This window comes from Coffea arabica, chromosome 2e, assembly GCF_036785885.1.
Source record: "Coffea arabica cultivar ET-39 chromosome 2e, Coffea Arabica ET-39 HiFi, whole genome shotgun sequence".
Classification (NCBI taxonomy): Eukaryota; Viridiplantae; Streptophyta; class Magnoliopsida; order Gentianales; family Rubiaceae; genus Coffea; species Coffea arabica.
This window is the reverse complement of record NC_092313.1, coordinates 30,495,165-30,508,332: the sequence shown is the minus strand read 5'-3', so window position 1 is coordinate 30,508,332 and position 13,168 is coordinate 30,495,165. Positions and strand designations below refer to the sequence as shown.

Below are 13,168 nucleotides of genomic sequence, written 5' to 3'. Positions count from 1 at the left end.
TAGGAAAAATCTCAACAGATTGAGAATCAGTGAGAATTAATTCATAATAATCCAAAATTTTTGATGGATCATCTGGTTGCCAAAAATATTTTGAAGGGAAAAGTCTTTGGGTAAAACTTGTGTGTCATTTATCTTTCATACTTGTGGCTTATTATCATTAAATTGTTGTACACTTGATATCTCAATAATTGTGTGTTCTGCACTTGGATCCTAACAAGTGGTATTAGAGTTTGGTTGCGAGACTGGACTGTTCACAAGCACTTGGATCCCAACAAACTGAATGGTTGGATCAAGAATTTGGTTGTTTAAAGTTGGATCCTAATTAACTATTGAGATCAAGTGGATTAGTGATTGTTACCAATTGAATAATTTAATTGGAGGCATCCTTGTTTCAAGAGTTTGGTAAGAAACATTGAAGGTGAAAGATGGAAAGTCGAAAAGTATGGAGATATTTGATGGAGAATCTAGACAGGTGATTCAAGAGTCAAGAAAAAGGTGGAGTCCAATATTGATTTTGGATGTGAATCGGTGGAAACTTTCTCACACCTCCAATTGTTGATACTTCATTTCCCTGAATTTTAGATTTTCGTTATGTTCTTTGGTGGTGTGACGTGTGTCCTAAAAAAATAAAGAGATCTGATTTCCATGCATCAGAAGACTCTGACAGTTACGAATTTTTCGTTTTATGTGAAATTTTGAAAATCACACATGGTGAGATAGTTCTAAGGATGAGAAGAATTATGGTGATTTTACTACTTGGTTGCCTCAATGATTAGGGTTAGATTTCACAGAAGGGGGTCCCAAGTTGCAAGTGGTGGTGAAAAAAAAATCCTACAAAGGGAGACGATGTATTGAAGTACTTTCTCGCGAGTCAACAGGAGATTAGATTCAGAGTAACTACACATATTCATTTCTGGATTGAATCAATTTGGCATCAGAACTGTATTGATTCGAATGTGTAGTTCAGTACCATATTATTTAGTAGTTGAAAGTAAATAGTTGTTAAATGAAATTTTTTCAAGATAGAGATTTGTTAGGAAATTGATTTAATTTCTTTTAAACGGGTTTCTTGTTTTGTGTGGAAGTAATTAGTTTTCAAATTAGTTTTAGTTACTTGAAATAGTAGTCAAAGAATTTTCTATTTTGTTTAGAATTAGAAGTTATTTACTATTATGTGCAAGTCTAGGAATTAGAATTGATTTTTTATTGTTATGTGATTGTTTGACCAAATAATGGCCATGTTTGGACTGAATTATCTGTGTGGACATGAAATATTTTGTGGAGTTGGTGTTTGGACTGACGGAATATTTTCCACAATTCAGCATTCCACATTTTATTTTGTAGTTAGCCTTGTCAGCAAGGGCTGGGTCCTTTCATGTGCAGGGTCACCATGCACTACGACGCGTGGCACCCATGTTTCAGAATCAGATTTTTTAGCCGTTGGGGTCCTCCATTACTTTACCCATCTACGCCATTTACTGTCGGTCTCTTGTTCCGCTGCTGAACATTTACTCAAAGAGCACTGTGCGATCTGAAGCCGATCTCATCTCAAATTATTCCCACTTCCTCAAGCACAACTGCAGCAGCTCCTTAACCACCTGATTTCCTTTTATCCTTTAACCCGCCACATAGCAGCTAAGGCTCTTCCGACAATTAGTAGCGGCGCAGTTCCACCCCCATCTTGGAAGTGCAAACCCGATCCGATCCGGGAGCTTGTGTCAGGTACCATCAAAAGGGTTGAAATTTATGTGAACAAATTAAACCCAGCTTTTTGACTGCTTGAAGTGGACAACCATATGTCTATATGGCTTAGTTCTTTCTTTCTCGTTATTCTCTTGAAATCCTGAAGCTACACCTGATTTCCGTTTATACCTGTTTGTGCTTAAAACCACCAATTTTGACTCGAAATTGGAGAGAGGTTTCTGTGTGGCCGGCCTTCGATTTTAGGGGAAATACGAAAATGGCCACCGTTGTCACAATTAATTTGAGAAACATCTTCCCAGTTGCCATGAATTTCCGTAGGACCAATTTTTAGGGATTTGCTCTCTTGTTTGAATGTGACCTTGTTGTGCAGCTTGTTTTGGCCAACTTGAAAATTTTGGGGCTATATATGCGCTAAATATCTGTGCTTATTCGACACATTTTCGAATTATGGAGATACTTCAACTATTCCTGTCTCATGAAATTTGTTTGTATGTACAAATTCGTTTGTAGCCGAATATGTTTCCACTTTAGTACTTGTCCAGAGACTTGTATGAGTTAGGGGAAAAAATCTGCGTTGTTATGCTGGCAGTTATGCTCCACATGGCAGTTCTTATATTCCGGTTATTTGTTGTACTTGTAGAGTTAACAAATCAGCGTGCATTAACCCAGAACAAGTTTAAACGTTTCATTTGACAGTTGGCTTCCAAAATTTTTCCCTACGTTTTAACTAAGGCCATGACGGAGACTGATAGAGATGCCCCTCAACTCACAGCAGCAGTGTAATAGTCAGTGTAAGGCATACTTAAGTTTTTCCTGGCCCTGAATACACTACTGCATTATGTGATTATGTGACTCACGTCAGTTTTCTGCATGTTTTCTGTCTTTAGCTCCTCCCATCAGCTGCACCTCCAATTGCACAGTCCAATCATCCACTGACTCCAACGATATTGAAGAGTGCATCAGTAACTTTGAAGCAAGCCGTATGGTATACATTTGCCTCACCTCAAAATATTTACTATCATGTATATTTGCATGCCTACTAACTTGCACTTGCAATTTTACAATAGGCGATGGGAGGTAAGTTTGAGTGGACTCCTGAAATGGATGAGCACTTCATTGATGCGTACATCGCCTTCAAGCTGTCAAAAAAATGGGACAAGCGTAAATCACTTGAATGGAATTATGGTCAGATAGCCGAGCATTTGCGTGAAAACCATGGAGATGAAGTCAGTGCTGCGCAGTGCCAATCTAGATTCTACCGGTTCAAGAAGAAATGGCAACTTTTTTGCCAGCTTCGGGGGCTCAGCAACAAGGCTGCAACTGGCATCGGATGGGAAGAGGACACCCAGCATTTCACTGCTGACAAGGACCATTGGGCCGATCTCATTTCGGTTAGTTTTTTCATTTATTGTGAGTCGAATCTGACCAGTTTGCTTATGCATATATAGAAGCTAGAAACGTGACAAATCACTTATCCCTTGTGTCTTTTAACCAACAGTCCAACAGCGAGTATAAGGACTTTTCTAAGCCCTTTAGTTGCGGCTTATACGAGCGATTCACTCCTATCATGATTGGGGAAACGACTACAGGGACACGAGCACAATCTGCTAGCCAGCCAGAAATTTCCCTTGAGCAACTCGGAAACGAGCAAACCACCTCTAGAAGGAGTCGGAAAGGCAAGGCCAAAGCCTCAGTGTCGTCGCAACCGCCTTCGGCCACCTCCCCTTGGGAAGGGGAGGACGTGTACTACGTGTCCCCTATTCCGGGAGGCAGTAGTGGGAAGCGACCAGCAAGCAGTTTGGGTAACTCCGGCGAGCGAGAGGGTTCCAGAGGCACAAAATCTACCCGATCATCTGCGGACAGACTTGAAGACGCCTTAAGCAAGATCGGCAACTTCACAAACGTGGCGAGAACTGATCGAAAGGATCGTATAGACAGAGATGAGACGTACAAAGTCAAACATTGTCAAGACATCGTCTCAGCCATGGATATCCCCGTTGATTGGAAGGTAGAAATAGACTCGTATCTCGCCGAAGATGAAAATTTAGGCCAACGGATTATCTTCGTGCGCTATGACGCTGCTGGAAGATATGCATATGTCGCAGGGCATATGAGGAAGAAAGGTGAAGCATAATTTGAAGTAGCCTATTCCACCACAACAGAATAGTTGCCGTCTCAAATCCGTTTCTGCTATCTCACACCGGCAAAGGTTGTGTTATAGGGGGATAAATATATCCCAGGTCTTAGTTGGCTGTGGTTTGAATAAGAGTTTGGAGTGATGCGTGTGGAGTTGCTCCCTTTTTTCCAGTTTAGTGGAGTCCATTTTTTTTTCCAGCCTTCGGGACTTGCCTGTACCCGCTAAGAACTATAAGCTTGAGTTGTTTTCCTGTTTACAAATCTATCGTTGTACTGTATGTGTAAAATGAAACGTACTCGAATTTGGTTTTTTTCATTTTTGGTGTGTGAGATTTTGTTGCTAGTTCTTAATTGTTACTTATATTGCATAATGGCTATTTACCATATGAGGTTGGTGAACATATGAAAAATTGATTGTTGGCCTGAATTGTCATAGCGATCGTATATGCATTCTTGGAGTTGCGGACAGGAATAATTGTAGACATTTGTTTGCTGGCTGTAGCTTTCATAGCTCAGTTTTGCAGAATTTTTTAGCTCTCATATTTTTTTGTTGTTACTTTCAGGGCTCTCATTTTTTTAGCTCTCATTGTTGGCTTAACTTTCATAGCTCACTTAAGTTATTTGTTGCGGACAGGAAGTTGCAGCCTTCGTATATGGCTTTTCCAGCAATTTTGCCTTGGATGATTTACTCCAGCAGGTTTATAAGGATACTTATTGTTGGGTGAAATACACAAATGAGAAACTAAAAATTAGTTGTACACTACTTTATGGAGCCTTTGTCCTCTTGATTTTTAGATTCTTGTAAAAGCACAAAAAGGTGTCAAGCCGAACTGACTTGTTGAGTTGGAACACAGGCCTTAGTTGAGTTGGAACACAGGCCTTACATAGGTAGATGGCCAGGCCTTAGTTAAAAGGACGGTAACCACATTTTGTTTCAATCATTCCCCACAGATATTTACCAACAAGGCTATAGGAGCTCAGAAATTTACACTCACACAACAACAAACAACTAGTTGCTTAGGGAAGATGAGGCCACAACAAAAATACATACGAACTTCTGAAGGCTCCTTGCAATACTTTGCTCAGGGATGAGCTGTTTAGAGATGTACTCGGGGCATGATACCAGTAGGTCTCTTTAACATTTTACTACACTCCTAGTTGGGTCAGTGCTTAAAAGACCAAGAGAGGCTAAGAAAACAGTTCTCGCAGAGCAGACGGTGAAACTGGTACGAGTCTTTCGCTTCTGCTAGTAGCAAAATAGTTCAAGAGAGCAGAACCTGCTGCTTTCCAGGCAAACCCACATTTTCCTGCGTCTTTTGTGCTTATGGCATAGTCATAGGTTACTTGATATAATGCAAGTGCCTCCTTATGGATCTCCTGCACATCCTTCTTACTTTCTTCAAGCTCTGCTGCTGCGTACAGTAACTGCAATCGCATAGTTCTTTCAACCAAGTAATTTTTCTCTTTTCCACAAATGTAAATAAACTACAAAGATGAAAACTGACCCGCTTGTATTTCTTGATTACGTCATCAGCAGCATCATTCCTAGATTCATCATCCTTTTGCAGTGCCACATTCATCTCCTTTCGATACTCGTTGTACCTTCCTCTCCAAGAACTGAAGTAGTTTTGGGGAACTTCGACATCGAAACACGGTAGTTTTTCAATTGAGCAAGACTGAACTATGCTCACAAGAAACCTGCAAAAGTGCAGAACACCGTTCAGCAAGGCTGGACTATGCTCATAAGAAACGTGCAAGAATTGACAGAGGTCCGAGGTCAAGTCCTTGAACAACCATAGCATAAAAACTAACTCACAAATGGTGGGCTGAACAACCATAGCATAAAGTAAGAAGAACTTCGCAAATGGCACATTTCAACTTAGGATCTTTGATTTTGATCTCTTTTTCTTTTTTTGTGGAGGCAAGTTAAAATTTATTCGCAAGGCAGTAAAATGTACATTACAATAAAACTAATCCACACCGTAATCAATCATTTACTTTGTTCTCTTTTAACAAATGTGCTTAAGTACTTTGTACCTGCTACCACTCATGCAGCCTTCAGGGAAAGTCTCAAGTTGTACAGCCGGGCATCACTGGAATGAAGAAATTTGTTGAAAAAGAGAACTCAAAAGGGGGTGTGGTAATCTGAAAAAGTTAGGTGAGGTAAGGTGAATTGAACAGAATGAGCATTAGATCAAAAAAGTAAGATTGGACAGCATCAAGACAAGTTGTCCTAGCAGTCTACATAGCCTTCAGGGAGGAACCTGCTAAACCACAGTGCGAAGTGAGAGGCAAAGCCTTAAGCGCAATGCTGTATGTCTTCGGAGGATCGTACAGCTTGCTCTACTCCATGCAATAGAAAGGGTTCACGGGCTATTACTCTGGGATAATTCTTATCTGCGGACCCGATAATTGTGTCCACCGAATTATTTGTCTACACATTGTACAGGAGCCGATAATAGATTATCAGGCTTTTCAAAAAGATGGTAGCCTTTCGAAAAAGATAGTAGCCTTTTTGAAAATGAGTTCATTTTTGCATGTGAATTTGCCGGTGCATAGCTTTGCCCGAATTCTGATTGCGCCTTATATGTAGTTCTCCTTATGGGTGGAGTCGTGCAGTTGTCACAAAACTCTAGCTTCTTTCTATTGGCGTCCCAGACGAACGTGTTTTTCATAAGCATAAAGATACCTTTCACCCACCGAGTACTTGAAGGTAATCATTTCCCTTGCTCATTGTCTGTCAAAAATAATTGATTCTTATTTAGCAGTTTATAGTTACTCTCTTTATCTTTAAAGGCATTTGTACTATGGCGGCCAACAATAGGAGGACGGCCAGAGGACGGAGAGAACAAATAGCTGAAGAAGATGAAAGGGATGAGACAATGTTGGTTTTGGCAGCAGAATTAATGATGCTGCATCGTGACCGAGCTAGGGATAAAATACCTCACCACGACGGCTCTCTAACCGGACGGCAGTGGGTTGAAGAGGTGATCAATGGGCATTACCGACGAAGTATGGAAAACATGCGTATCACAGTTGACAATTTTCTTCGTTTATGTGAAATACTCCAGAATAACGGTTATGTATCTCGATCCTATCAACAAAGGGTTGAGATAGAGGAAGCCTTAGCGATGACTCTAGTCATGGTAAGTCATAAGCATACTCAGCGCGTGCTAGCGGAACGATTCAACCAGTCAACGGAGACAATTAATCGAAACGTACACAAAGTGCTCAACGGCCTATGCAGATTTGCCGCCACAATAATAAGACCGTATGACCACGATAATGTTCACCCAAGAATTGCAAACTCAAGACACTTTTATCCATGGTTCCAGGTAATATCCTATAATTTAGTCTACAATCATACAGCCTCACGAATTTGCTCTCCTAGAGGACTTAACCATTTCTAGACGATTATTCATTCTTGACAGGGTGCTGTTGGAGCTCTAGATGGCACACATATTCCGGCTTGCCCGCCAAATGGAGAGCAGATGGCATATACCAATCGACATGGGATACACTCACAAAATGTCCTGGCAGTCTGCGATTTTGACATGCGATTCAACTACGTATACGCTGAATGGGAAGGCAGTGCCCACGATGCACGGGTGTTAGAATCTGCGTTGATGCCGCCATCAGATTTTCCAATTCCGCCGGCAGGTACAAAATTACTTACTACTTGGCATTTCACACACGTAAAATACACAAAGTCATGCTACTAATTCTGCATCCTTGCTCCCTTGCATGTTTTGAGAACTATAGGGAAGTACTACTTGGTAGATGCAGCATACAGAAACACTCCGGGTTTCTTACCACCCTACAAGAATGTTCAGCAACGAGATCCAGCCAAGCGGTTGTTTAACACTCGACATTCGAGTCTTAGAAATGTTATAGAGCGTACGTTTGGAGTATTGAAAACGAGATTCAAATTCCTCAAGGGCCCAGTACCCAATTTTTATATGACCACACAGATTAGTGTGGTAATTGCATGCTGTGGGCTACATAATTTTTTGAGAATGTTCCAACCCGGAGATGCCCATTTCCAAAGGTTTGAGGATGAAAATATTCAATTAGAGGTGCAACCCGACTTCGGCGAAAGGGTGCATATGCAGACTCCAAACGCTTCTCGGGCAGAGATAGAAGCATGGAAAGCAACACGCGATGCAATGGCGGACCAAATGTATGCAGCCCAAGAACGCCGCAGGCGATAGATGACGAGCTTCAATAGTAGTCAAAGTATCACATACATCTTTTATCAACTGCTGCCATCGTAGATGGAATAAAGGTCTATCACCAGACTTAGTGTACTGAGAATCGTGTCAGAGGAACTTCAATGTCTAACATCTATGTCATAATGGTGGACTCTTGTATTACCTTTGTTTAAAAAAGGATAAATAAAAGTTGTAGTTATCCAAACAATTATTTCATGTCATATTTCGCTGTCCAAACAATTATTTCATGTCATATTTCGCTGTCCAAACGATTATTTGGAAGTTTCATTATTCACAAAAGTCAAATTTGAATATTTCAAATAATATTTCAAATAACACACTATCCAAACACCACCAATGTCATCTATAAATAGATGGGTTGACATACTATAAAGAAATACACAAGAGCACACAAAAAGCAACATGTAAACTTATACTTGGATGATGAGAGAGAATTCTTGGATGATAAGAGATAATATACAAGGGTTATGTTTGAATTCAAGTTTTATTCTTGTGGAAGATTTTCCTCTCATAATAAAGAACAGATTTCTCTCGTGGATGTAGGGTCAATGGTGAAACCAAATCATGTTAAATATTGTGTGTTATTTATCTTTCAAATTTGTGACTTATTTATCATTAAATTGTTGTGCATTTGTTATTTCAATAGCTGTATGTTCCGCACTTGAATCCTAACAGGTTTAATAATTGATGGCAATTTCTTTGTAATTTAAAAGAAGAAGATGTGTCTGTGACGCCCCCATCTCTCCCTAGGACGAATCCTAGGGTATCAGCGGAACGTCTGCCTAACTCTCGTCAGAACTCACACACCCATTCAAGTTTAATAGCAATTCACAAGTCAATCATAGATTTAGAATTAAAGAAATACTGCAAATATACGAGCCAAATTCTTCTAAGTCTATCATTTACAATTACAATCCAAAAACTCCGAGTATAACAAAATTTATACTTCAAATGTCTCCAATAATATACGAAAGGTTCACTAGCTTCAACCAAAAGCCGTTAGTCTAGAGTCCCCAACTTCCACTTCCAAAACCTGTTAAGGAAAAACAAATTTAAAGGGATGAGCTAACGCTCAATGAGGCCAAAAAAATCAAGCAAGCAAACAAATAGAACAAATTAAATCAAATATCACACTTAAAACGATTTAACATGAAATTTCATTTAAGTGCACAAATAAGAAATAAAACACACGTAAAAGGATACAGGAGCCCTCAGGAGTTATTTCCACGTCTCGACCGGTTCAATCCATCTTTGGTTGACCCTCCATCAACTCAAGTAGTAAAATGTCCGTAGTTCCACTTACTTCTTCCATCCATCATATCACCCTCTCAGATCCGGAACCAAGCAAGCACGAGATGGCAATACTACTCGAGTATGCCAACAAGATCTCAAAAGATCAATCTTTATAATTTCCCATGGTTCACTAATCTTCTCGACCAAACCCTTGCCTGCTCGAGTTACGAGTTTAGTGACAAGTGTCGAACATGTGCAATAATAATAATAAAATCTACTACCACCAAAAGCAGTCAATAATTAATTCCAGGTACTGGAGCAGGGACTCTAGGTGTGCAATGGGTTACTTGATTCACCCTGTTCTCGAAAAGTTTGTTTAACCTGATATACCAAAATTAATTAGCTAACAAAATTTACTAACTAGTAGACAGTGGCAAGCAGGGTCGTCTCCTCAGGGATTGGGGAGAGATTTGTTCCCTCTTGAGTCAAGACAAATGGGGGAGGGGGTTTTAGGATTAATTGCTAATGAATTGATAACTAGATAAATCAAATGCGAAAAATAATTAATTGACAGAAATAATTGGGGAAACTCTAGCTAAGGGTACACTTCAGAGATGGTTCATGTAACTGATCATCGATTCACATATAATTCCTACATTTATTAATAGATTGGTTATAGCTATCATACACGCGACAAACAATCAGTTTTTCTTTACTTTTTCGATAGTCAATGTATGACCATTAACTATTTTTCTAACCAAAAAATAAGCCTAGGTACGACCGTAGGATTTAATTTCTAGTTTGCATTAAGAATTAGAAAAGTCCAATCCTAACTAATAAACACGCTATGAGGGTTTATTTAAACTCGATCATATGTTTCCCTGACATAAACCCAATTATGCCAGTTGCTACCGGGACAGAGGTAATCGAATAATCACGGATCCAACTACCCCTAATTAGCTAAATAGCCTACGTGTATAATTAAATATTGCGCACTATTCAATCATATACAATAGCTATAACAATTAAAAACAGAAAATATATAAATACCAATAAATGAAGAAAATAATTAAAATAATTTAGATTTCACAATAATTGCCGAACCAAATTTTCAGTTGTCCCTTTGACTAGAATTAGGAAGTTAGTTCTCCATTAATGGAGAACAAGCCATGCGTAGAAAATTGGAAAAAGTTGTCGGATTTACTCTTTCATTTTCGATCAATAGAGAAAGAAAAGAACAAGAGAAATCATTGCTTTCTATTGTCTCCAACAAAAGCATACGAGTGAGTTTGATGCTTTGTCAATTCGGTCAAAATCAAAGGAAAAAGCAAATTCAACAAGTCAACAATGGTGGCTCTCTCCAATTGTTCCCCACAAAGGTAAGAAAAGTCAAAACCCAAAAAAAAGTACAACCTTCTCTCCATTGGTAGCCCCCAAAAAGGTGAAGGAATTGATTTTCTTTTTCGGTTAGGCTCACCAGAGAAAGAAATGCACCCTAGTCCTAGTTTTTCTCCACTAAAATTGGTATTCGAATACCAAACTTCCTAAATAATCGAAATCCTATTACAAATTACTTTCTTCAACTCTGGAGTGGCCCCACCGATTTCCAAATTTGTAGCTAGCCACTTCACTCCCTTTTTGAAGCTCCCCACGTGCGAAAAGTCACGAGAATCTGGCTTTGAAGGTTGGAGTTAGGCGTGGGCATATCTAACTGTCAGGAAGTCTCCTAGGTTTGCTATCCTGATCAGAAATTTCTAGGTTTGTTTCTCTCCTTTAAACTTAACTTTCACCCAATCAAATGAAGTGATTTTTGGAAGATTATTTACACACACATAACCCAACATGTAGCAAGCATTTTAGTATCAATATAACCACAAAATTCGAAATTAAATCAAGGGAAATGAACCAGCAAAAATCGGACAGCCTTGCTCCACTTTCTCTTCAAATTTTCTCTCCAACTCTTACACCCAAAACCGAGCTAGATATCATTAAAACAACAACCAAGCAAACAAGAAATTCTCAAAGCCACTACCTAAGAATCTTCCTCAAGACATCTACCTAAAGTCAAGGTTCAAGGAACCCATCAACAATCCAAGCTTAACTAGTTAAAAACTAACTAAAAACTAACCATAAGATGGAAGAAAAATGAGAGCTTTGAAAGTTACCTTTCCTCCAAGAGTAGTAGGCAAAACCACAAGAAATCAAACTCTAAACCACCAAGAATCTCTCCTCCTCCAAGTCCTCTACTAAGCTTGAGGATGATCCAAGAGAATGGGCTAGGTTGGAGCAAGTTTTAAGGAGCAAAATGAAGAAGATGAAGCTGAATTTTTTTTTTTTGGCTAAATGGGGAAGGGAGTGGCCGGCCAAGAGGGAGAGAAAAGAGAGGGTTTGTGTGCTTTTTGTGTGAAGTGACTTGATGAAAAGGAAGATGGGACATAAAGCTACTTTTGGTGCAAAAATCAACAAGTGAATAGTGACCCATTAGTGCTCTTAATTGAGTTTAATTTAACTCACTCACCTCTAATCCCTCAATTAACTTTTTTTAGTCTACAATTGAGCATCCTTAATTCTCCAAGACCACTGCACTCTCAGACCAAATATTGTCTCAAAAAACATATCTTCACTAATTTTCACTAATCAGACGATCGAAAAATTAACTTTAAGAGAAAACGTGTTAAAAATATAAAATGAGGTAATGTACCATGTGGATGGAATTAAAATGAATGAAATAAATTAATTGGAGTAAATAAATAAATAATTACATAAATAAGTCAGTAAAATAAAATAAAAATAAATAATAAATAAATAAATTTCGAGTCCTTACAGTGTCAACATAGAAGCAAAAGGAATTTTACCAATTGATATTGGCAGGGTTTTTGTTATAATTACATTAACTATTTGTCGAGCCACATCCATGCAGAATAAACTTGGCTAATGACGAAAACAACTTCAAATCACATATGTAATAGTCACTCAATGTGTGGATATTTCCAAAATAATTGAATCCAAAAGGGTTTGACCTAAATGAGTACAATGTTTGGTAGTAAAATGCATTAGAGAAATACATTGACAAGAAAATTATAGCGAAATAACAAAATGGAAGGACAAAATGAACACTATTCTACGTCTAGAACAAGATCTTATGTAAGAATTCAATAGAAATGGAAAGTTGAAAGGTTTTGCCTTGACAAGGAATTTTGTATAACTTATATTGCTTGTTTATACTTGTTACATAAACTTTAGATTATATAGTTTGTTATAAGCATTATATTATACTCTACTAGTAGAAACTAACTAGGATGTGGATTACTTGTCACTTATTTCATGATCAAATCACACGAAACTTCTAATGCAAATATCAATACCATGTTTTTTTTTCAGGATTCACATAAAATCATAATAAGTGGGCAATTTTATTCATTTCTTTTTAGAAAAAGTATATTAACAACTTAAATATTTTCAACAATAAGAATCATACCAAAATGCAATACTCATGTGAATAAAGAAAAACACATTCTCATTCAAGAGTTGAATTAGAAAAATTACAAGAAAATTTTAAGGGGCCAAGGTGCAATTTTCTGTAAAATTCAATGATATAATAAATTACCTTTAGCACAATTCAGATTAGGGTTAAAAGCATTAAAACCCCCTGAATTTTATCCTCAATTGCACTTTATCTTCTCAACTCAATAAATAAATTTCCCCCTATTTTATGTTTTAGGACAAAAGTGCCCCTTCCATATTAATTATTATTTTGTTTCTTTTTTTTCTCTTTTCTTGTCCTTTTTCTACTTTTCTTTTTTCTTTATACATTTTAATGTTTCTCCCTTCTTTCATGTGATCGCATATTTTCTTCTCTTGTT

The 13,168-nt window shown here is 38.2% G+C and overlaps 1 protein-coding gene and 2 long non-coding RNA genes across 4 annotated transcripts; 1 reads left to right on the top strand and 2 right to left on the bottom strand.

The window, feature by feature from the left end:
• Positions 1-1,453: 1,453 nt before the first annotated feature.
• Positions 1,454-4,156, top strand: LOC113729694 (uncharacterized). 2 transcript variants are annotated; one of them, XM_027253946.2, is made up of 5 exons: positions 1,454-1,722; positions 2,401-2,495; positions 2,592-2,689; positions 2,772-3,095; positions 3,203-4,156. In XM_027253946.2, the coding sequence occupies exons 2-5, from the start codon at positions 2,459-2,461 to the stop codon at positions 3,836-3,838; spliced, it is 1,095 nt and encodes a 364-aa protein (XP_027109747.1). In that variant the 5' UTR covers positions 1,454-1,722; positions 2,401-2,458; the 3' UTR covers positions 3,839-4,156. The 2 variants fall into 2 exon arrangements, with proteins under 2 accessions (XP_027109747.1, XP_071936419.1); XM_072080318.1 differs by having other exon boundaries at positions 2,345-2,495.
• A 986-nt stretch (positions 4,157-5,142) lies between these two features.
• Positions 5,143-5,501, bottom strand: LOC140037262 (uncharacterized). The gene is made up of 2 exons (XR_011841181.1): positions 5,346-5,501; positions 5,143-5,265 (listed from the first exon to the last, which is right to left on the bottom strand). It is a non-coding gene; the product is annotated as an uncharacterized lncRNA (long non-coding RNA).
• A 3,398-nt stretch (positions 5,502-8,899) lies between these two features.
• Positions 8,900-11,682, bottom strand: LOC140037261 (uncharacterized). Its single transcript, XR_011841180.1, has 2 exons — positions 11,471-11,682; positions 8,900-9,105 (listed from the first exon to the last, which is right to left on the bottom strand). It is a non-coding gene; the product is annotated as an uncharacterized lncRNA (long non-coding RNA).
• Between the last annotated feature and the right edge of the window lie 1,486 nt (positions 11,683-13,168).